Source organism: Amphibalanus amphitrite, unplaced genomic scaffold (genome assembly GCF_019059575.1).
Source record: "Amphibalanus amphitrite isolate SeventyFive unplaced genomic scaffold, NRLGWU_Aamphi_draft 000068F_arrow, whole genome shotgun sequence".
Lineage (NCBI taxonomy): Eukaryota > Metazoa > Arthropoda > Thecostraca > Balanomorpha > Balanidae > Amphibalanus > Amphibalanus amphitrite.
Window position 1 is genome coordinate 1,247,958 of NW_024881564.1, and position 23,547 is coordinate 1,271,504.

General features: G+C 51.6%; 2 protein-coding genes and 1 pseudogene across 4 annotated transcripts in view; 2 read left to right on the plus strand and 1 right to left on the minus strand.

Annotated features, from left to right (window-relative positions):
* The window catches only part of LOC122378917, a 14,328-nt gene extending 7,899 nt beyond the window's left edge, over positions 1-6,429 (plus strand). For all 3 annotated transcript variants that reach the window (XM_043360566.1, XM_043360564.1, XM_043360565.1), the window contains exons 9-16: positions 491-608; positions 1,610-2,563; positions 2,912-3,112; positions 3,326-3,810; positions 4,189-4,343; positions 4,680-4,917; positions 5,246-5,401; positions 5,772-6,429. In XM_043360566.1, the coding sequence (XP_043216501.1) occupies positions 491-608; positions 1,610-2,563; positions 2,912-3,112; positions 3,326-3,810; positions 4,189-4,343; positions 4,680-4,917; positions 5,246-5,375 (2,281 nt within the window). In that variant the 3' untranslated portion in view covers positions 5,376-5,401; positions 5,772-6,429. The remainder of the gene's footprint in view (positions 1-490; positions 609-1,609; positions 2,564-2,911; positions 3,113-3,325; positions 3,811-4,188; positions 4,344-4,679; positions 4,918-5,245; positions 5,402-5,771) is intronic.
* A 553-nt stretch (positions 6,430-6,982) lies between these two features.
* On the minus strand, positions 6,983-18,571 carry LOC122378963 (exocyst complex component 2-like). Its single transcript, XM_043360689.1, has 18 exons — positions 18,534-18,571; positions 16,383-16,498; positions 15,983-16,135; positions 15,381-15,528; positions 14,885-15,080; positions 14,375-14,489; positions 13,821-14,035; positions 13,447-13,562; positions 12,944-13,085; positions 12,401-12,547; positions 11,729-11,952; positions 11,106-11,382; positions 10,634-10,815; positions 9,952-10,064; positions 9,485-9,606; positions 8,918-9,102; positions 8,532-8,594; positions 6,983-8,175 (listed from the first exon to the last, which is right to left on the minus strand). The coding sequence occupies exons 2-18, from the start codon at positions 16,489-16,491 to the stop codon at positions 8,076-8,078; spliced, it is 2,607 nt and encodes an 868-aa protein (XP_043216624.1). The 5' UTR covers positions 16,492-16,498; positions 18,534-18,571; the 3' UTR covers positions 6,983-8,075.
* A 307-nt stretch (positions 18,572-18,878) lies between these two features.
* Positions 18,879-23,113, plus strand: LOC122378965 (annotated as a pseudogene).
* Positions 23,114-23,547: the final 434 nt, after the last annotated feature.

Here is a 23,547-nt window from a genome sequence, read left to right on the forward strand (position 1 = left end):
GAGAATGGGTATTTGTCACTGAGAGGAGTGACAAACTTTTAGTATTAGAGTCTTCTTATAATCAGCAAGCCACTGGTTTCACACATACGCACCTGGTTCAAGGCGGTACGTCCATCCATGGGCGTACCGACGTATGACGGTGCCACAGTAAATGTGAATCTACTACTTTCCTCTGCGTACGGTGCAGTGGGGAGTGATTCATTCACCGACAGTTACGTCTTATAGGCGTTCAGAGCAGCAGTGCTGAAACGAAATTGCTGTCCGACTCCAATAATTCGCGCGTGATGACGTGTTGACGTCTATTCTTTTGTGTTGCGTGAGCTTTGGACTGCCTACATAATTGACAAATTCCCATTTTGGCGTACTTTCTAAATGGGCTGTGTCAGAAGCAGATGTTGTATCGACCGTCGATTTTTCCCCACTTGTTTGATATTGCCACGACTCGCAATAACTGGTCTTTTGTGTGACATTGAAATGTGTCCTTCCCCAGAATTGCCTGCAACATGCTTCGGAAGAGGCACGTGGTCGACTTTGGTGACCGACTGGGCACCGTGCGCACCATCCTCAACAAAACTCTGGAACTCATCAAGGCGGACAAGTACCTCCAGGTCAGATTGATATACGGTCTTTTGCCTTTGTTGTGGAAAATCATCTATCGCTTTAGATCAGAGGCCTGTTTCACTAACAAATAAAACTTGTATTTACAAAGAAAAAGCTTGAGTTTACAAGAAATAATTACCAACATTTGAGATTTGGATTTCACAAAACCTTTGAACATGAACTTTGAGTTTAAAATTTCCAAACTTTTTTACAAGAAAAAGTTTGCTAGAAAACATGGGAATCGCAAACTTTCTGTTTCACGAAGACCAGAATCTTGAAAGAAAACATCGTAATTACAAACCTGAAATTTCAGTGGTCCTGACGTTCGGAATTTTGATTGTTTTTGTGCAATAATGCAAAACAGTCATATATTTAGAACAACTATGCTTTGTTGAGTCGTTTCATGCTCAATTTTTACTTAGCACACACCCTAAAAAGCAAAATAATCGGTATTAAAATATCGTCATGTTTTGTCATTCGCGCGCCATAATTACATTCAACAGTCTTCTGCTGTCAAATGTTTTACGTGTGATTTTCTTTCAATAATAAGATATTGTGAACTATCATTTATACCACTCAGAAACAGCATGATTATTTTTAATTTATTCCTGCAATTTCTGACATGAAAACTAGACATAGTTTGATAAAAAGGAGCAATATCTGTAACATGTTAAAGTTCTTGATTAAAAACAATTTTACTGTTTACAAGTTTATTTACCAACTCTTTTTATCGGAGGTGCCGCTGGTGATGAAGTTTAGTGAAACCCGATTTTACATAGTTTGCAAAAATACTTATGAATTGTAAACTACAAACACTTGTAAATACAAGTTTTTAGTGAAACAGGCCTCAGATAATGGTGCTCTTTATCAGTTTCATATATTGTGAATCGGAACCTGACGCGCTAATCTCGTACCATCAATCTGGTTGCCTCCATGTTTGTGTAGTGGCAAGTCTGCTTCTCTGTATTTCCGATTCCACCCATCTGATCGGCCTTTGTTTCCATTCCAGGTGCGTGCCAACATCCACATGATGCTGGCCGACTGTTACGTGCCGCGCGACCACCGTCCTCTGACCACCGAGTTCGCTGGCGGCGGGCACGCAGACGCAGCGCTGGCGCGCAGTCCCGAGCGCACCGTGGCCACGGACTCTCCGTGGAGCCAGCAGCCGATGGTTCGTGTTGACCTGCTGGCTCGGAAGGGCGCCGTGCAGCCCTCTGAGCAGGACGCCTGGGAGGGCGAGCCCCGGCCGCAGCCGATCGCCGGGGACGCGCGCGAGCGCACAGAGCGAGCGCTGGAGCACGTGTTGTCTGCGCTCGACTGCCTGAGACGGAGAAACGAACTGGAACGCGACGACAAGGCGCCGAAGATGGCGCACCCGGCTCAGGCTATCCCCATGCCGTATTGTCCGTTGAACGAAGTTCTGGTCGCTGCAACCTCGGAGCCACCAACTGAGGCGCCTTCTGAGGCATCCGAGCCGTCTGAGATATCATCGGAACCACCGCCGCCACCGCCGCCCCCACCGACACCGACACATGAGGGTGATGTCACGGAGATGCTTCTCTACCAGAAGGCGGCCCACCTGTGCTCGGTGCGCGCGGCGGCAGCCGGCGAGCGGGGCGACGCCCTGCCGGCCCTGCGCATGGCCTGGGCCGCTCTGCGGTGTGTGGCGGCGGCCGGCGGCAGCGGGGCGGTGCCGGAGGTAACGGCCGCTGCCTCGATCCTAGTCAGTGACGGCCTGCTGCTGCTGAGCCGGGCGCCGGCTGCGGACACTGAGGCCGCGCGTGCCGCCTGGTGGGAGCCCACCGAGCCGGTGGAGCGGAGTCTCCTTCAGCGACTGAGGGAGGCGGGAGCTGATACGCCGCCCGAGTTTGTGGGCAGACCGGCGCGGCCGCCCGGTGTGGCCGGAGACATGGACATGCTGGAGGACGCCGTCAGGACGATGGAGTCGGCCGCCACGCTCAAGGTGCGTGACGGGAAGGGCGGATGGTATTGAGAGGTCTTTTGTTGAATGCGCCGTGATGCGTGCACTTAGAAACTAGCGCTTGTCTCATACTCAGTAGGCTACTGTTCTAACAGTCATTTTCCGAGGTCACACCGTCACGTCTGGCAAACATGTGCTACGAAGTATGTGTTCTGAAAGGAAATCAGTCCATGGACAACTACTTGAAGGAATTGTTATCTTTATGAGATAAGTTAGTATTGCAATTGTATAATGATGTTTTTGTATTTGCTAATATCTTTGGCTGGTATAGATCGTCAAAGTAGTCTCGTACAATACGCTATAACGACCGGCATCTCTTCCCGTCCACAGCTGTCTCCAGAGATGCGACAGCACGTGCGCACGCGCCAGGGCCTGCTGCTGAACGAGATCGGCCTGCTCTACAGTCGGCGACTGGAGGATGTAATGAAGGCAGTGGACAGCGGGCCGGCCGCCTCGCTCCGAGCGCGCGCGGAGGCTCAGCGCAGACCCATGGAGCAGGGCTACAAACGAGCCGAGAGCGCCTTCTGCAGGGTGAGAATTGAGCAGGAGTTGGTGTTTGAACCCGGGTGGTTGAACTATTGCGTTTTGTAAAGAGTAAATAATGCGACTACATACATAGTGTATGAATGGGATGGAGATTGGCTTCATTTGATTCCTGCTGAGGTATGTCCATGACCGTGCACAGGCCCTCTAGACCTAATTATCTTCTTGACTTCATCTCTGACCGGTCTCGCCCCTCGGCAGGCTGTCAGTCTGCTGGAGGGCTCGCCGCAGCGGTGCGCCACGGAGATGAACCTGGGTCACCTGTACAACCGGGCGGCGGCGGCGCACCACCAGCTGTTCGCCGACGCGGCTGCCACCGTCTCGGACCTGGAGCGCACCGCCGCCTGCTACGGACGCGCCGCCGCCGCCGCCGCCGCGCCCGGCCGCTCCACGCGCTTTGCTGAACAGACAGCCGCCGTGGTGGGGTGTGCCGATTTCGCCGCACGCATGCGCCTCCTGCGGAGCGGCGTCGGGTACCGGCTGGCGCTGCTGCACGGCGATGTGGCGGCGGCCGGCGGCGCGCCCGGCTCGGCCGGACGGCAGCGCGCCGTCCAGGAGCTCTTCAGGAAGGCGCTGGCGCTCTGTGACCCTGCGCTTATGCCGGCGGGCGCCGAGCGCCGCCAGGTGTGCTTTCATGCGGCTGAGGTGATCGCTATGCACGCAGTCACACACGAGGAGACTGCCAGGTGAGGGACCGCTGGCTTCGGGACCGGGGTGACGGGAGAGTATCTGATGTTGGTTTTATAGCTCACATTTGAATGTCTTTCATGTTTTTTTTCTCGTCATGTTCTGTCTCGTCTCCTTGTGAATGGTTGTGCGGATCAGTTGGGTAGCTGGTAGCAAGGAAGTAGTAAAGAAGACCTATTAGTAGTTAAGTTTTCTGCCCCTTCATCACCGTAGTTTCCCTTAAATAACCATCGGTGTATGACACTGTTGAGGAGCCTATTTAACACCATATTTTCAGTACTGCTACGCGTCGTCCACCTGTCATAACCCCAACCCCAGTGTGCGTTACGCGATTTACTCCCGCTCATTCAGCCCCGCCCACCGCTCTCCGTCGGCAGGCTACCTACATCCGAGCGGCGTCGCGCTCAGCTGTACCGAGAGGCGCTGGACCTGTACGGCCAGTCGGCCCTCCGGTACCAGGAGGCCGGCCGGCCCGACCGTCTGCTGGCCATGCTACACGCCCAGACGGCCGTCAAAGAGCACCAGGCGGCCGGTCAGTGTGGGGTCGACACTCGACACGTACTGCCCGGGGCTATTCTTGGTGGCTATGGGGGATTTTGTTCATGATTGATTCGATTGGTATTTGGTAGTGACGTCGTTCGGCCATTATTTAGGTACAGGTGTGTTAATTGCATATAGGTGATTTGCATTATCATCATTTCTCAGCGATCCCCAGCTATTGATATTTGCTTAGTGCTCCCCGTCTTGTCTACATTTCTTCAGCAGCGAGTCACGGTTTGAAATGGATAAATCGCAGTCGCCCCTGTCTCTTAGCTCTTCCGCCAATGAGGAGCGATTAATTGAACCGCATGATTCTTTCCTCCCCCAGCGATGAGCCACTGGTTTAGCCGCGTGAAGCTGGTCGAGGAGGCTATGACGGCCGTGGCCTCCCCGTCCTCTCCGCTGGCGCCTCTGCTGGTGGCAGGGGAGGCGTCCCTCACCGACCCCCAGGACCCAGAGCTGGCCGAACGCGTACAGAAGGGCGCGCAGTGTCTGTTTGAGAGCCTGCTGAACGCACTGAAGACGGTCTGCCTTCTGCTGAGGAAATATGGAGGCAATAAGAAAAAGTGAGTTCGGGAGGTAGAAAAAGATAAATGAATTGAAAGAAAATGACGCGAAGAATCAGAGTGGTGTCAGTGGATACGGTATGAGAGAATATAGAGGATGCAATGACCTTAGGTAAATAATTGGACATTGCTCAAAATATTTGCAAGCAATTCGACTCGAAGCTGTTGAAGTAATGCTTCGTTTTGGACCTACTTCAATTTTTATTGATGCTGCTATAGCGTACGCTGCATTAATATCTGATTACCCTTGTTTCTGACTGCGCTTCTGTCAATATCGTCGAGCCAGCTGACAGCCCCCCCCCCCTCCCTTTCCGCTCCCTCCTCACAGACAAACACCGGCGTACTTTGAGGAGCTGTACCGCCAGTGCCTGGCCGCCTCGCTACGCTCCGGCACTGGCTTCAGCAGGCTCTCCAGCCTGGTGCAGCTGGTGCGGAAGGCACAGAAGCCCGGCTCGTGACCGGGGGTGGAACCGCAGGAGCACGGGTGAGCGGAAAGGGAGTTCTCTCAGAGCAGAGATGGGGGGGGGGGGGGAGGGTGGTGTGGGCCGTGGGGTTTGTCAGTTTTGTGGCCTGGGACTGAGTTATAGTATTTCCTTGCGTTATGAACGTTTCCGCAGTAATTCTGTCATGTCCACTCGTTTCGTTACCGTAGTGAATGTGATCGTAATTTATATAAATCACGTCGATGTCGGCCATTAAGTTGAATTTGGCTGCGTATTGTGGACCCTGCTTAGCGTGGGCTTGGGCCTTCTCATTCCGTTCAAATAAACATACCGAGCTAAATTTATATATTCAAAAGCATTAGCTGCAATATTGCACCGATTTGACGGTTTTGTATTTTGGCCATATTTCAGATGAGCTGCTCTGATCTTCACCGGTCGTGCTGTGGCACGAAGATCAATTGTACGGGTAGTACAGTCTGCAAGCAACGTCATGATATATCGTCATCTAACAAACGCTCTTTCACTTACTCGGTAATGTTGTGTGGTTTGTGTGGGGCTGTAATTTAATCGAGTGCGGCTGTTCAATGGCTGTTACCGGCGTGGATAGTCCTTTTGGGGGCGGATTCCACGATAATGTCTGTTTAACTTCGTGTTTTTTGTCGTCCCGTGGACGGTTTATCTATAATCCGTGCGAACAGCCGAGAAAAGGTTTGGTAAATGCTAGTGTTCATCGCCATTTTTGTGTTGCCATAACGGATGCAAAGCGTTTTGGATTTTGAACTATTTCCAACATTTTCTCAGCTAGGAAGACAGCTGTCCTCATTATACGTCAGTATTCAATGTGCGCGTGTCATGCCTGTAGGGCGTTCACTTGCACTCTTGGTGTCTTCGTTGTTTGCGGACTAGAGTGTGCGGATCGATGCCGCCAACATATTAAGCCAGTGAACAGTAAGTTCAACTTGTAACCTAACCAGGTTCAACTATGAAGTCCAGCTGTGAGTGTGCAGTGTTTTATATCGGTCTTATTTTGGTAACCCGTTAGTGTCTTTATAATAAACTGGACACGATATCAATTTTTTTATTCGTCGCTCATGCGGCGATAGCTGAGTACTATTGGTATGTGCAAGCGATTTTGCGATATTTATACCGCACATCCGAGCTCTGAACGCCAAAGCACTTGAAGCACTCAGACAGAAAAGAAAACTTAAGACGCATGCGTTACCGCGGTTTCCCCACAGACTTCCTACACTCTACGGCAGGTTGAGTAGGTACTCGTGCCCGAAATTTAGGCATACTCCTGCCTTTTTCTACCCCCCCCCCCCCCCCCCCTACACTCACACACACACCATTATGTCATAGTGTTGTAGGCCCCCTCGGCCCTCACCAGGGTTAAGGTCCTGAACTCTGTGCATCCTTACTACCGACAGACGAAAAAAAAAAACTCACTCCGCTCAGGCTCGGTGTTATCAAAACTCGATGGCTGCAGTAACACGCTGTTATAAACTGCATGGCGGCACCAGGCTTTGACATACCATACGAAATTGCAACAGCGCGACTGAACACTAGACAATGTAAAACTGATCGCCTGAGTCACTTATTGCTTTCCAAAACTCTGGCGGTAATGGAATGAATGTATTTGGCAATCCAATATCCATGCCAGACTGCTATCAACGCTATATGTATAACTTCAGCGTTGAAATTATGGACCGGTCTCCACATATGACATTATACAACTTGTAAATAATCTGACCACTGCGTGTACACCTAACTTCAATACAATATAACATATAAAGCTACGATAGCGAGCCAGCACTCGCATCCCCCATGAAACAGTGCAGCAACGGTCGGACTTTGAGGGCAACATAACTTAGCACTTCGTAACGTCTGGCTTCATTTAGCATCGGCCATCGAAATAACACTACCTTACTGAACTGACTGCACACACATGTCGTTAAAACATTGATTACAGCAAACGGCGGCCCATGATTAAGTCCTGCAGATGACATCCTTTGTTGCAAAGTAATCGAAAATCATATGCCGCTGCAAACTCTTCCATAACCCACTCAATTACGCGTCTTGCAATCACTCAATCGCACTCATTCGGTAACACTGAAACACTCAATAGGTACACTTAGGTCTTGCATTCAGTGATAAGATTCCTGTCATACACGGGGTGCACCACACCCCCTCCAAAATTCCATCACAGACGCACCACGTGGTTCCTCGTCATCAAGGTAAGGCTTCTTCCCATTTTCCAACTTCCTTCCAAATGTATCACAAGCTTGTCAGCATCAAAAAACGCCCTGAAGTGACCTTCCGGTCTTCACATGCGTCCGTTTTGTTTGACTCGCGACATTTGCATACGTTTGCAGCACGAATTTGCCGTTACAGACCGGGCTGGTGAAATAAGGCAGATAGCCGTTGCGCAGGTCTCTTTCGAGCGACGGGAGACGGTGACGGTATCAGATTCGAGGTGACATTGTGGGCTGCGGGGAACTTCTCACGCCTCCCGCCTGAAGCATTCTCGTCACACTCAAGGAATTCCACTGTACTTCTTTAACGACGTAACGACTTCTTTGGCGTCGCCATCACCTTGCCCACGGTACCGTTCCCACCAGTCCGCCTGCTAACCAGCGTAAGCCCAGACTGGGACATATGCACTGTGCCGTGTGCACCACGGGAAAATAGGCAACCCTGGAGTACGGAGCACCAAGCTCAGTCCGATGAGAAATCCTCCAGGGTGGGCTCCCTGGTGAAGCACATCATCTGTAGCCGCATGTTGGACCGGAACTTCTTCAGCAGGTCCTCCACCAGTCTGCAAGAGCAACAGCGGATAAGCGAGAATGTAATGAAGTAGGTAGGTTGCATTATGCTAATGCAAAAGGATTCTAGTTTGCATATTTAGGTAATTACTTCCGTTCATATGGAATTTCCACGAAAAGTTCCCTAAATATTCCGTGCGAAAGTCGTCAAAATAAAACCTGCCAGCCGTATTTCATTGGCAGCTGGGCGCTGGCCACACATTGTTGCACGTAAAACGCTACGCATAACTGTCCTTCACGAACTGGCTGACAATGACGGTGCAATGGCGTCACGGCACTGTCAGGTTAATACCTAGCTAGCGGGGATCTCTATGGACGCCAGGAAGCGAGACTGGGTCGCCGCTCTTACCGTTTGTCTCCGGCGGGGTCCTGGTGGTTGGGCAGGGACTCCGAGGCTTCAACAAACGACACCCTGGGGATAGCAGGAGCCAGTCAGAAAGGCGCATCGGTACAACTTTCATTCAAATGTAGTTTCAACACACATCATAACACGCAGGATACAGGATGATGTGCGAACACATCATGTCGCCCCTGAAATGTGTATCTGTCCGCCGCGAGTCTCTCTTCGTAAAGTCTCTAACCACTGTGCCAATCATGCAATATAAAGGTACAGCATCCCTTTGTTCTTTCTTTCCCACTCCCTCTCCTCTTCTACCCACCGTGCCGACTCTGTAATATAGAGCTGCAGCAGCGTCTCGCCTCCCTCCCTCTCTCCCAATCCCTCCCTCCACCCACCGTGCCGACTCTGTAATATAGAGCTGCAGGGTCTCCTGCAGGGCGGCCAGGTCGAGCCGGGCCTGCTGGCCGCCGGCCGGGGTCATCCGCGCCACGGAGGTCATCAGCCGACTGAGCTCCTCGGCCACGCCCTCGACTAGGTTACAGAGCACGCGACGCACCAGCAGTGGGGAGACGTAGTATACCTGGTGGAGGGGGGGGGGGCCGGTCATAAACAGATGCCACAGTGCACACACTTTTGACAACAACAAAAACGAACAAACAAACTCGGGGGGGTAGGTACCACGATAAGCAGTGACGTCAAGGTCAGATGACTCTTCTGGGTCAGATGTTATAAAAGTTTTAACTACTGGAACTATATAAAGTATATAACTACAGAAAATAAAGCCAATGTAGCAAGCTCCATCTGAAGCGATATTATTTACGTAACAGAAAGCGAAAGAATTGTGACAGTGTGGTTAAAAGCAGCATTCATGACATTGGCAACCCCGCTATTCTCAGCGCGCTCCCTGACCGCATTCAACAGGCATCCACCCCAGGCACCGCCAACCAGCGGCGACTGCCCACCTCGGCGTGGACGCCGATGCAGTTCATGATGACCTCCTTGACGTATCCGCGCACATCCGTGGGCGGCTGGAGCACAGCCGACCAATCGAACTTGCCCTGGTACATGGACATCTCGATTATACCTGAGGGTCGGTTGATAGTTTCATTACCCTTGCGTCACATGGCGCAGCGTACATTAGGACGTTTTACCGAAAACGTTAATCGTTGTAGCGCGGCATCACCGTGTATGAGGTTGGTGTAAGCAAAATGCAGTGAAATGCCAGTTCGATATCACCAATCAGAACCACATTATTACGCTCAAAAAGCGATAAAACTTCTGCCAAGCATTCTGACCAATTCCGGTTTGTATTCGTGTTATCAAAATATCCGATAAGAGCGAATAATTGACTACCTCATCCACAACCATATGCTACCACAGTGGTGGCAATACGTTTCCCCAGCGACACTGCAGTGTGCGCGTCACCTACCCAGTATGGGGTCGGCCTTTTCCTCCATGTAGGCCTCGAACAGCTTCTGCTCTAGGTCCGAGAGCACGTCGGTCACCTTCTGCAGACCCTGGCGCACCTCCGACGCCGGAAACCTGACACACAGAAACATACATACAGATTCGTCACCTTCTGCAGACCCTGGCGCACCTCCGACGCCGGAAACCTGCCAGACACAGACATACATACAGTCATCTTCTGCAGACCCTGACGCACCTCCGACGCCGGAAACCTGAGACACAGACATACATACAGTCATCTTCTGCAGACCCTGGCGCACCTCCGACGCCGGAAACCTGCCAGAGACGGATATATAAAAGCATGTTAGATCATAAATTGTCGACGGACAGGTGATTTGTTTTTAGGTTTGCTCGCCGACAGCCAATTTCGATTAGCATGGCCCCGTAATTTAAAATAGTACTATGCCTAAAATTGCACTCAGCAGTTCGCAAAACATAAAACATGTGCTTGTGCTATTGTCAACAAAAGTGAGGATATTCTGAATAAGTAGTCAATATCCAAGCCACGAAAGCGTAGTGGCCCGTCGGCTCCTCAACATCAGCTCACCCCTCACACTCGTGCGCGCAGCCCGCCACTCGCCATTGCCACCTATGCGACTCCAACCTATCTACCCCGTTGGCCCTCACATCACCCCGCTCCTCACCCGTGTGACGTAAACACCCTCTCCAGCTGGGGTGCTCGGCTCACACGGAGCACATGACAGTTGGAGAGCACCAGCAGCAGGCGGTGCTCCACACTGGGCGACTCACGCGCCGCGCCGCCCGGCTCCTCAGAGTCCTCGCCATCCTCCGACTCTGTGTCCTCAAACGCCAGACGCTCCAGCACCTGGCGGAAACAGCGGGAGGAGGAGGAGGACGGATAACGGTGCGTCAAACGATTATCTTCCAGGCTCGCAAAACGCTAACAAAACGATGATGAAACTCCACTAAGACATCGACTGGCACTCAACTACCAGCACCACCCAGGTTGACGTTTGACAGCAACACGGACTAACTGAGAAATAGCACCTAAACGCGCACTCTTACAAATCCAATTAGACTTTTTCCCTATCGTAATCGTTCTCTTCCCATCTCTCATCTCACCATCCGTACGTCCACTCCCTTATCTTCACCCACCTGAGCAAACGTGGCCACCAGGTTGTAGACCAGCACCACCACATCCTTCCGCACGGTATCGTTCTCCATGAGGGCGCTCTCCTGCGGACCTCCCGTCAGTACCTGTTCCTCCGCTTGCCCCACCACATCGGTTACCACCGACACAAACTGTGTCAGCAGTCGCGTGTAGCCGTATCCACTGGCGTCCAGGGTGGGCTCCAGGGCCCAGGCGTCGCGACCCACCAGCTGACGAACTGATTCCATGGTGCGACGGAACATGGTCATCAGACAGTGCTTCCTGTGGGTGGGAGAGTGGGGGAGGGGTGGGTTAGCAGGGGTTGGGTTAGGTAGGTCGGCAGACTTGGGTGATTTATGATGTAGGTATACTCGAGCGTTTTGGCTGAATTATACATCCATGAACTGGAAAACTATCAGCATGATAAAAAAACGGTTCATTATTTTCAATGGCGTAGTAAGTGCTTGTTTAGACAAAATAAGCAGTAGTTAGTAGTTACACATAAATATTAGCCCAAACAATAGCCGAACCATCACACCACTCACTACTTGACGACTCCTTTCAAGATCTCTATCTTGCCACGACCCCACATCACCATCCGTCACACCCAACCAACCGTTTTACCCACCTGAGGTCAAACACCAGCTGGCTGACCTCGTCCAGCGCGTCAGCGGAGACTCCGAGCGTCTGTAGACTGCCATATGTGGCGGTCACCTCCCTGAGACAGGCCTGTAGCCACACGGGCTCCCGCAGAGAGTCCGACCAGGCGTACTCGGGAGAGTCGGCCGTGTGGGGTAGGAGGGCGCCGCGCACCAACGCGCACCACAGCTCCACCACACCGCTCACCAGCCGCTGTCGGTGAGAAAAACGAAGGTGAGAGGTGAGAAATACAACCGAATTGTGAGAAATACGGCGGAGAGATAAGATATACCTCGAGGCGAGGTATGGGAAAGAAATACACACTGCGATGTGAAACATCAGCGAGAAACACGGCAGTGAAGTGATGAAACACGGCAATGACGTGGTGGTAGACCTTAGGCGACATAGGCGAGAAACCACACTGTGAAGTGAGATACAATGATGGGCGAGATATATTGAGATGAGGAATGGGAACGTCAGACGCATAAGGATATGAGGACAGTGCGAGAAACATCACAGCGAAGTGGTGACACACGACGGTAAGAAATACCAGCTGATCTGTGATCGGGGGAGTGGTAAGAAGAGGAGGTGATAAGCGAAATATGTAGACTGGGAGACGACGTAAGGGAGACCGAAAACTCATGCCGGTGCGCCACTTTACCTTGAAGTCGGGTTTTCTGGCGGTATCGGGAGCGGTGTGGAGCTCCCCCTGGAAGTAGCACTGACCCAGTTTGAACAGACCAGGAAACTTGCCCGTCATCCGATCGGCCACGTCCTCGATAAACAGAACGATTGGTGGCGCTGAAGTCTGTGGGGAGAGGGAGTAACAGCGGTCGGGGGTTGGTCTTAGATACGCCGGGGAGGTGCCAGTGGTGCCACGATGCGCAAACAGTCATACAAATACGGTGCATTTACGCAAAATAAAAACATCAACTTACGTTCAGTGAAGCGACACAGATAAGCAAAACTGGGCCCAGGAAAACAACCATCAAATATGAGTGAATGGAACCAACACGAAACGTTTATCTCTAGCTCACGCTTAGCTGCCAATAGAAACATCAAATATTTATTTTCAGCAGGAAGCATTTAAATAGCTGAACTCGAAGAAAGTTACATCAGCTGGCCTACCCTCATCAGTCGACACTCGACAGTCATCAACCCTCCACCAACTCAACCCTCCGTCTCCCCTGATGGCCACACTTACCTGTCCATCAACAGCGCCGCCGGCGGCCGTGACTCCCGCGTACTGCTGGCGACACGAGGTCAGCACCTTCCGGATGAAGGCATGCTCCGAGAGGATACACTCCCAGCCGACGTCGCCAGTGGTGTCCAGGCTCACCAGGTACCTGAGGGACGGCGGGAGACAGGGGCGATTGTGGTGAGGTGATTTTTAAGGGCAAATGATGTGAAAGACAGGTTTAAGGAAAGACACCGGGCATATACTTTATAAAAGGCTACGTCCTTCGGAGTAAATATTATGGCAGAAATGCGACTAAAAACAAAGGTACTTAAATAGCACACTTACAGTAAACAAAGATGATGGTGAAAGGACGTGATAGCTTGATGGACACAGTCGTAGCCTATATTGAGGTCAATAACAATATAACAAGTGCGGTTTCACGCCGTTCGAGGAACATATCACTCCACAAGTAACACCTAAAAGAAAGTTCACTGCACTCATGGGTGCATTTATCGATTTCAGCTTACCGAATGATCTGCCGCTGTTCTTCGAACGAGCCGTTGACTTCCTTCAGTTTGGCCTTGAGGATGTCCCGCAGGTTGGCTATCTTAGTCTCCACCACCGCCATCACCTGTTTGAACACCTGCGGACAGCGACGGGAGGCGAGGATCAGCAAAATAGCACAGCAGGAACCACTGCAGAGCACGACACGAGCCATGTAGAGCACATGGAGGTAGGTAAGGAGCACGGTACGAGTAACAGCGGAATATCACACATGCCCAAGGGAACATTGCAAAGGCACAGCCCTCACCCACCCCATGATGGGATTCCCTTCCCAGCCCCACACTCTCTCACCAACACTCTTCTCACACCCCAACACTTCCCCTTCCCCATCACCTACCTGGACCTCAGAATCGGCAAACAGTCCTCGCGCCTTGGCGTAGTCGTTAATGATAACGTCAAACTCTCGCCGGCGCATGTTACGCTCGATGTTGACGGGAAGGTAGAAGAGGAAGCGGTAGCGCTGAAGCACCGCCAGCGCCGAGCGAGTCGAGTCTGCGCGGTCCTTGCGCCGCAGAACGTCTTGGAAGAGCTTGTCGGCTTCCGCCTTGCTGGCTGCACGGCAGGCGGAACGGTTGGTGTGAGCATGACTGGGCGTGTGACGCATATCGTGGGTACGAATGGCAGAGAAGCACTTGACTAGACCCTGGACAGTGGACAACCATCCATAATAAACTTAAAACAAAATGTTGTTGAAAAAAAAAACTAAAAAAACAATACAAACTCAACCAGATATGGTTCTGTTCTGTGTCACCTTAACGACTAAATGGCGCCCATCCACCCAAAACACCAAGTTTTTACTAGTGAACACAATAATCGCCACGTCGCCAGATACACATATAATATAAACTAATGCCCCCTACCACCTCCCCCCCCCCCCACTCGTTCACCTACCGTTGATGGCCTGGTCCATGGTAACCATGGGGTCGTGTGACGAGGTGTGTTTCTTAAACAGCTGTCGCATCTCCGACAGGGCGTCCAGCTGGTCAATCACGAGGCCGGCGTGATCCTGGAACAGGTCAAGGCGGTCAGCAGGCTCGACAACACCAACAGAGGCGCTCGGAACGGGATATTTTGGCGAATCAGCAGCGGGGAATGCTGTTGTCGAAGAAAGAATGCATATTGATAAGGGTTAGGTAATCAGTACTGGATCCGTATAACAAGGTGTTAATAAGCAATGCTCGGTTACACAAATGCTTTTACTAGAGCCAAGATCGTCTGCCCTTGAACGCTAATAAAAGACACTTTCTCACAACTTAAACATTATTTCAATTAAACTCCATCCTAAACACATTTGGGCTGGTATATTGCACCATCAGCCTGATAACACAAAATAAGCAAAAGTCACCGACCCCTAACGCTACGATCTATGATCTCGTCCAAACGGTGTGCGCCCAGTCCCACCTTGAGAAACGTGAGCTGTCCCTCCTTCTCTGCGTTGACCTTCCTCCTGAGAAAGCTGAGTCCGGCGCGCAGGTCATCGTAGCCACTCTGATGGTGGTTCTCCAGTAGGAACCAGGCCGGGTGGAACTGTTCCGAAAACAGGCTGCCCGACCTTCCGGGGAACATCTCTTCCAGCTCGTCCTCCGGGTAACGCACCCTGCAAATCCGGGGAACGGGGTAAGGGGTGAGAAGCGCTGAATTCTGACAGTGGGGAGGATTAAAAGATACAATGTCACGATGAGGAGGAGGGGTCAGAATGTAGGCATATCGCATCACTGCGACATGGATAATTGCCCAGCTAGCTGCGTGTGTGTCGCGTCCACCGCCAACGAACCGTAGCAAACATTGCCTACACAAACAAACAACATATGCTACACATATGCTACAGTGACAGGCAAAGTATAGGGATGGACTTGCGCTTCGAAGAGAGTACGCTCGCACGTCCATCCCCACTCACTCGTAGCCCTCCATCGAGATGCCGAGTACATCCTCCTGGCCGAGGTTGTGGGTGGAGACGAGCTCCTGAAGGATCTCCTCGCGCTCCTGGCCAAAGTCGCGCAGCCACACGGACGACTCTTTTAGGTGGCCGACCACCTGGTCAACACCTGAGGGCAGATGTGTCAGGTACAAGGGTCAATGAAAGGTGTCTGGTAGCGTGACTTGATCCGCCGTTCGGTAACACGAGACACTGACAAAACAAATTATACAGGCTGATTATTCAATGAGGCTGAAGCAGCAGAAGAATAGGGATCTAGACATCGGTGGCTGGTAGCTGCACTCTGCATTACTCGATCGTAATCTAGAGAATAAATTGCATGCTGTTGTCAAAATCGGAGTACTGGCCGAAAACGTGATCATGTTGCTACACAATAGTCACGGAAATATGATCAGATTTGCTTCTATCAGTCACTTACAAACACAAATAAAGCCCATTTCACTTACGAAATGCAGTGATCAATCATCAAGCTGTATAATATGAGTGAGCAACTATCGATTCCCTTTGTTTGCGAGCAAACAGTACGCATCTACTTCATCTACACATTACCAGTAGGTACTGACCTCTGAATTTGACGGTACAGGAGCCGACGCCACCGGAGGCCGTGGTAATGATGACGTCACAGTGACCGCGGGAGGTACCCGAGAGCAGGACGATCTTGTTGGGGCTGTGCCACTCAGCAGTCAGGGTGCTGTCCCATTCACCAATCATTACACCTGGTAATGGCAGATTGTAGCATCAGGTTGTAAGTATGGATGTCTTAGGTAGGTACATACCTACGTTATGACATAAGTGATGACCCGCTCATTATGTAGAGTCACATTTATAGATATTAGAATTGCAGCCACATAACTTAGAACAATTAACATTACCTATCTTGCAATCTTTTCATGGCAATAAATCAGAATTGCAAGCAAAATATTCATCAATAAAGTATTATGCTTAAAAATGAGCAGCACTTACCCACGACATCCTGTTGGCTCGTGCCCAGGTTCTCTCCTCGCACTGTGACTTTGGTTCCAGGGGGTCCTTCCTTCGGAGAGATCCCTGTCACCACTGGTGGTGGTGCCATCTTCAGCTGAAATGGATTTATTTTGGGTTTTTAGACAGTTCTATAGCATGCTTGAACTGATGCAGATTGTGCAGAGCTGTTACGCAGAGATTGTATGATGCTGGATGAACTTTGAACTTTGAAGCATGAAGCATGAACCACCACAATTGACAGGTCTCCTGTGCGAAACCTTGGAAGTGTTGTGGTACCTAACTGCAATTTTGTCACTTTGTGTACAACATATATTTGGTAGCATGTATAGGATTACTGGTATTGGCCCAGACTGGAAAATAATTCATGTTACCGTTGACAGGCCCAGTGTAATGGACAGCTTCCACCAAAATGTTAGCTCAGCATCTGGCGCAACTCACTACTCAGTGCACCAGAACTTTTGCACCTCCTGCCCACCAAAACTTTGGCGCACACAGGAATGAAGAAATTTTGGCCCGAAAAGACCTAACCTTACCTAAAGACACTCACCACACTCCACATTCACATGCTTTGATTGCCTTCCTACCCACCTACACTAAAGCCAGACTGGGAAACATCCGCACACTACGCCGGACGCCCGTGAGACCCTCATGCGGCGAAATACGGCGTAAGCGATTTTGCGCTGAAATTTCTCCATAATTTGTGTCGAAAGTTGGGTGCCTATTTGTGCCAAAATTAAGCTACTTTTACATAAAGCACACGTGCACATCCACCGGCCAAGGCTATATCAACCAGTCCAGACAGAGCGCTCCGAGGCCTTCGACGCTCTCCCACGTTTGAGCGTCCGAATTGGTTGATCTTTCCATGGAAACCCAATACCACAAAACGCGTAGCGCACTGCAGCGTCGTGCCGTGAAGCAAGGCCGGTGCTGAAAGTTCTGGAGCTTCAAAAATCGGCGGAGTGGTGTGTTCGAGGCTGGCGAGCGCCAGCAAGGGCCGGGCAGCGGAGCAGCACGTGCTGCGGCACATCAGCCTCTTCTCAGCACACGGCGCAAAGCGCCCCAGGGCACCGTTTATCCAGGCACTGCTGGCTGCTCCTGGCACGCCGCGGAGGGAAGACGGCCGATTCGGTGCAGGTCCTGAAGCGAGCGGCTCCAGTGGCCCGCGTTCATCTGGTGCACCGAAACGGCGTCCTCTCGGTCCTCACCGCGTTAGGGAGCGGCAGCGTGCTCCCGAAGAGAGGCTTGAATAGTGACTCGAACCAGTTGTCGCGCTATTGACGCGAGGCCGCATAATGAGCCGCCCGGGTCAGCGAGCGGAGTTCCGAAGGCAGGGTGGCCGCTTGTTTCAGCGTTTCGCCAAGTTGTCCATGCTCTCATTCCCCTCTACCCCGCAGTGGGTAAGAACCCATTGCAGGATTACTTTGCAACGCTCGAGTCTCGACATTGCTCAACAAAGTCTTCCATACCTATTTCCGTGCTGAGGGTGAGGGCCTCACTGGGTGGCTGCTCCTCCACTCAGTAGACTCAAGCCGGCTCATGAGTCTGAGCATGCAATGACAGGGGCGGGGCGGGGGACAGCTCGTCCCGGACTCTCCCCAGAGCCTCCCGCTGTCCCGCAGGGCAAATCTGCTGCTTGATTGGCCAGTGTGTTAAAAAAATTCAGTGACTGCCATTCGCCAAAAAATTATGCAGCCGCCATGCACAGAAAAATTCAGAGGCAACCATGCACAGAATTTGGTGCATGCGATGTTACTCCGGATGTGCACTGACATTTTCGGCGCAATCTCACCACTAAGCTGGGCATATTCGGCATAACGCGCATGTTTTCCAGTCTGGACCTAAGCACATCAACATAACAAAAAATGATAAATTTGACATAAAAACCAGAGCCGATAAGTAGGTACCTAACACTGACAGCCCTTGAATGATTGGCACTAGGGCGAGGACTGGGCTGTTTTTTCTTGGGCTCGTATTTGCCTAACTCAAACTGGGAAGCGCCAGGCACCTGGGCACTGAATAAGCCAAATATTCCCACATAACAATTATTCGACAGGTCACGACAAATCATGCAAGAACCATTAAGCTCTAAAACAACAGATAAAAATGAAATAAAATTGAAATAGAGCTCACCTATCACTATCGACGACCGCGCTTCCTAAATAATAGGCAATAGCAATAAATAGCCACTTTAACTTTTGATCTACGCCCACTGTTTCAGTTTTGTAAAATACACATCAGTGAAAATCCAATGGAAATACCCGTTCTAAATGTCAGTCGTGTAAATTTCAGTAAGCGAACGCGCCAGTTGATTCGTTCAATTGAATCTCAAAGAGCATTTAGGAAAAGCCATTGGACAAAAGCTGCTCGCAGCAGTCAATAGAGAACAAATTGATGGTTCCAGACATATTTGACGCAGTGAAGACAAGAGAAATTTGATAAATTTGTTAGGGCCACTAAAAAAAAAAAAGACATTTTGTAATTTGTGCAGTTGTCATCATTCGCGAAGGCACGTGTGTGATTTTTTTTGCTTTTATGTTGGTTGAATAGTATTCTATGACCGTGGGTTGAAGATTGAAATAATGTGATTGGTATGTGAGCCAAATGTTGCTCGAAAATTAGGAGAAAATTCTCTTGTTGGCGTGCACTGCACTAGGGGTAAGCTCATCGTATTATAAACCAGTCCAAGCTTATTGTTATCAATGGCCAATGCGTCTAACCCGCAGCATAAGCCCGCTCGTGCTACGTCTATTGCACCAATACCGATCAAGATATACAGGGTGTTTCACAATAAATGTTACTTTTGAATAGCTTAAATGAAGATCTTACTTGTTCGTAAGTGCGTAAATTCTATATGCATTTTGCTGCAAATTTGTAGTGGTTTTTAGTCCTTACATTTTTTTTTTACAAACCGTCAACGGTTCCATCAGTATGGACGTGCAATGCCAACACCGTCAAAACGGGTCAATTCGCCGTGTACAGATGATGAGGCGGTATGGGTGGTCATGCATTACGGCGCTTTGCGGAGTCCGACCGCAGTGCGACGGAGTTTCGGTAGCCATTTAAAAGGAGGAAGGATATTCCGCCAAAAATGTCTTTCAAACGGGTAGTAGAAAGGTACCAGAAGACTGGAAACACAAGACCAGCCCGACTCCTGGCCGGACGGCGATCCCAGAGAATCTGGTTGAAAAGTCATACGGAAGGGTGGCATAGTGGAGAACCCGTGAAGGGGGCTGAACTGAAAGTTATATGTTCATCAGTCCTACTGTTCTGCTGTCTCATGAGGTAATACTCATGAGCCATATTGTAATACATGTCACTGAAACATCGTCGTTTGAAAAGCAACTTTCATTGTGAAGGACCCTGAAGCTTAACAGCGAATTGACCTGTTTTGATGGTGTGGACATTGCACGTACATAAAGAATGCAGTTGATGATTCGTCATAGTTTTTGTAAGGATAAAAATCCCGAAGAATTTGCAACAAAATGAATATGGAATTTATGGGTATACGAATAGCTGAGGTCATTTTAAAAGCTTATCAAAAGTAACGTTTATTGTGAAACACCCTGTAGATACTGATACAGGATGAAAGTGCCAGGCCAAACGCTAGGTTAGGCCGGTCTTTCCGACCCAGACATCTAACCTGAACCCTTGAGCAGGGCACAAGACCAAGACTCCTTGCTTGGCACTGGAATGGATCTCATTAGTGTCATCAAGCGACAAGCATCTCAGTTCTCAGCCAACAATATTTGAATCTATGGCAGACCATGCTGAGTCTAATTGATCAGATGCTTAAATATCAAAGTTGTTGCTTCTCTGCACGTGCAATAGTACCTGCTAACTACTTGTGTATAGAGTAGGTATTATGAAAACCTGTGCCATGCTCCTACATATGATTTGTTTAGGTGTGATGCAGAAAGTGACCTGTCAAATAATGCCAACATGTTGTATTCTTTCTTTCAGACTACATCCAAGTTCAGAAGCAGCTCATTGCTCATGCTCCCAATGTCTAAAAATTAAGGACTAAGGACAAAAAACTAAACTTTGATGGCATCCTGCTGGTAAAGTTTACATCATTCATTCACTGCCAATATCTGAATCACACAGCAACGACAATGAGCCTCTTATGGCTGCGTTGGCGGCTGGGGCGTGCCGCTCTGAGACGGGCGTTCTCCTGCTGTGCACGCCGCCCTGCCGCCTGGTCGGAGCTCAGCTCCGGTTCGGTGGAGGTGTCCCTGGGCGGGCGGCCGGTGCGGCTGGCCGTGGGCGAGCTGGCGCGGTTCGCGGACGGCAGCGCCACTGCCCAGGACGGCGACACGGCAGTGCTGGTGACGGCGGTCAGCCGGCCGCGGCCCGGCCCGGCGCCCGGCTTCCTGCCACTCACCGTCGACTACCGGCAGAAGGCGGCCGCCGCTGGCCGGATCCCCACCAACTTCCTGCGCCGGGAGCTCGGGCCCAGCGAGCAGGAGATCCTCACCAGTCGGCTGATCGACCGCTCGCTGCGCGCTCAGTTCCCGGCCGGCTACGCGGCTGACACCCAGATCACGTGCAACCTGCTGGCTGTGGACGGTGAGCGGCTGCCGGACGTACTGTGTGTGAACGCCGCCTCTGCCGCGCTGGCGTGCTCCGATATCCCCTGGGGCGGTCCGGTGGAGCCGTCAGAGTGGGCTGGGCGGACGGCGAAGCGTTGCTGAACCCAGGCCGGCGGGAACTAGCCAGCAGTCAGCTCAACCTGGTGGTCACGGCCGGCCCGAGGAACACGGTCGTCATGCTGGAGGCCTCGGCGGACAACATTCTACAGACTGACTTCATGCACGCCATCAAGCTCGGCGTCAAAGAAGCTCAGAATGTAGTGCGTGGTGTGCAAGAGCTGGCGCAGAAGCACGGTCGACCGAAGCGCGAGTTCACCATACCGACCGTGGATGACGAACTGGCTCTGTTCGCATGCTGTGTGAGACGCGTTTGGAGGCGATTCTCACTGATCCCCGGCACGATAAGATCTCCCGTGACGAGGCTGTATCGGCTGTGCGCACTGACGTTCTGGAGAAGCTGCGAGCGGACTCTGTGTCTTCCGGTGGTGGTGGCAGCGAGCGCCATGCGGCCGCTACAGACGCGTTCAACCGCCAGTTCCGCGCGCTGTTCCGCCGTCTGGCACTGGAGCGGAGCACCCGCTGTGACGGCCGCGCGCCTGACGAACTGCGCGACATCTCGTGCCGGTCGGTCTGCACGCACCTCTTCACGGGTCGGCGCTGTTTCAGCGGGGTCAGACCCAGGTGATGAGTACGCTTACCCTCGACTCGGCCGAGGCAGCGCTGAAATCCGACCTCATGTCGGTCATCACGCAAGGCATCAAGCCGAAGAACTTCATGCTGCACTACGAGTTTCCGCCGTACGCCACGAATGAGACGGGTCGGCCGGGCGGTCTGGGTCGGCGGGAGCTTGGCCACGGGGCGCTGGCGGAGCGTGCGCTGCGTGCCGTCGTACCGGAACCGTTCCCGTTTGCGCTACGTCTAACGGCAGAGGTGCTGGAGTCCAACGGCAGCTCGTCGATGGCCTCTGTGTGCGCGGGCAGCCTCGCTCTGATGGACGCCGGAGTGCCAACCACATCAGCCGTGGCCGGAGTGGCCATTGGTATGGTGAGCCGACCCGACCCCGAGTCAGCCGATAGGCCGGGCGAGTACCGCCTCCTCACAGACATACTCGGAATCGAGGACTACTGCGGCGACATGGACTTCAAGCTGGCCTGTACCCACTCGGGCGTGACGGCGCTGCAGGCTGACTTCAAGCTTCCCGGCATGCCGCTGCCTATCATCATGGAGGCAATTTTGGCCGGCCGAGAGGCCACCAAGAAGATCCTCGCCATCATGGGCCGCACGCTGGCTCAGCCGCGGGTGAAGGGTAAATCCAACTGGCCGGTGACGGAACAGCTGACGGTGCCTCCTCACAAGCGTTCGCGGCTTGTGGGTCCCGGCGGCGTCCACCTCAAGCGACTGCTAGCCGAGACCGGTACAGGTGACTCCATTCGACGACAGCACGTACACTGTGTTCGCGCCGAGCCCGGCTGCGCTGGAGGAGGGTCGCAAAGAGCTGGAGCGGCTGCTAGAGGACACAGCTGAGCCCGAGTTTGAGTTCGGCGCGGTGTACACAGCGGTGGTGGTCGAACTCCGCGAGTCGGGCGCCGTGGTGCAGCTCCACCCCCGCTCGGCTCCCGTGCTCGTGCACAACAGTCAGCTGGACGCCAGGCCGGTGCGGCACCCGAGCGCACTGGGTATCAATGTGGGGGATGAACTGCAGGTGAAATATTTCGGCAGGGATCCCGTCAGCGGCCACGTGAGGCTCTCCAGAAAGGTGCTGATGGCGCCTGCTAGCGGCAGGGTGCGGAACTTGCAGCCGAAAGACGTGGAAAAGGCGGCGTGACGGGTGAGTGTAGCCATTGCAAAGTTTGTGTTTTTAGGAATATTCGAATTAAAAGTGCTCCGATGCTTAATTGCCTGAAGTGTTACGCATAGAAGGATTGGAGGACCTAACTGCCACCAGTGCTGGATTCCCTGGCAGCAAGTGATCTGGGAGCTGTTAATTGAATGTTGTTGTGTTTCAAAGGCAAGGCTTATGATTGTGTCATTAAAATGTGCTACGCTGAGCTTGTGAATGACTCGAAATGGCATTACTGTTGTTGATGCGATTTGGTAAATATCGATGGCTAGTGCTGCCAAGCGTTTGTTTATTGGGTGAATACTGAAACGGAGAAAACAGTATTTGCATTTATTGCGATATTATTATATACCCTAATTTGTATCCCGATAAGCACTTTGTAATTTCATTTAGGAATTAGTTTCATCATGTAAAAAAGCTTTTCCATTTTTTACCATGATTATAGATTCTCTGCAAGAAAACTTCGAATAGAATAATGGGGAAATTCGAAATCGTGAACTGCGGGCTGCAAGCAGCAAGTAAAATTCATATGTTTATTTAATGGACCCTGGTTGAATTAGAACTCCACAAACGGCCATGTTCATTGTTCACCTCTCCGAAGAGGGCGCATCGCAGCTGTTGGGCTTGAGAGCGGTGCTGCAAACGCCCTAGGTGGCGGCACGTAACAACAGAAGATGTCGCTACACGTCGCTGTTCATCGTTCCCGAGAAGACAC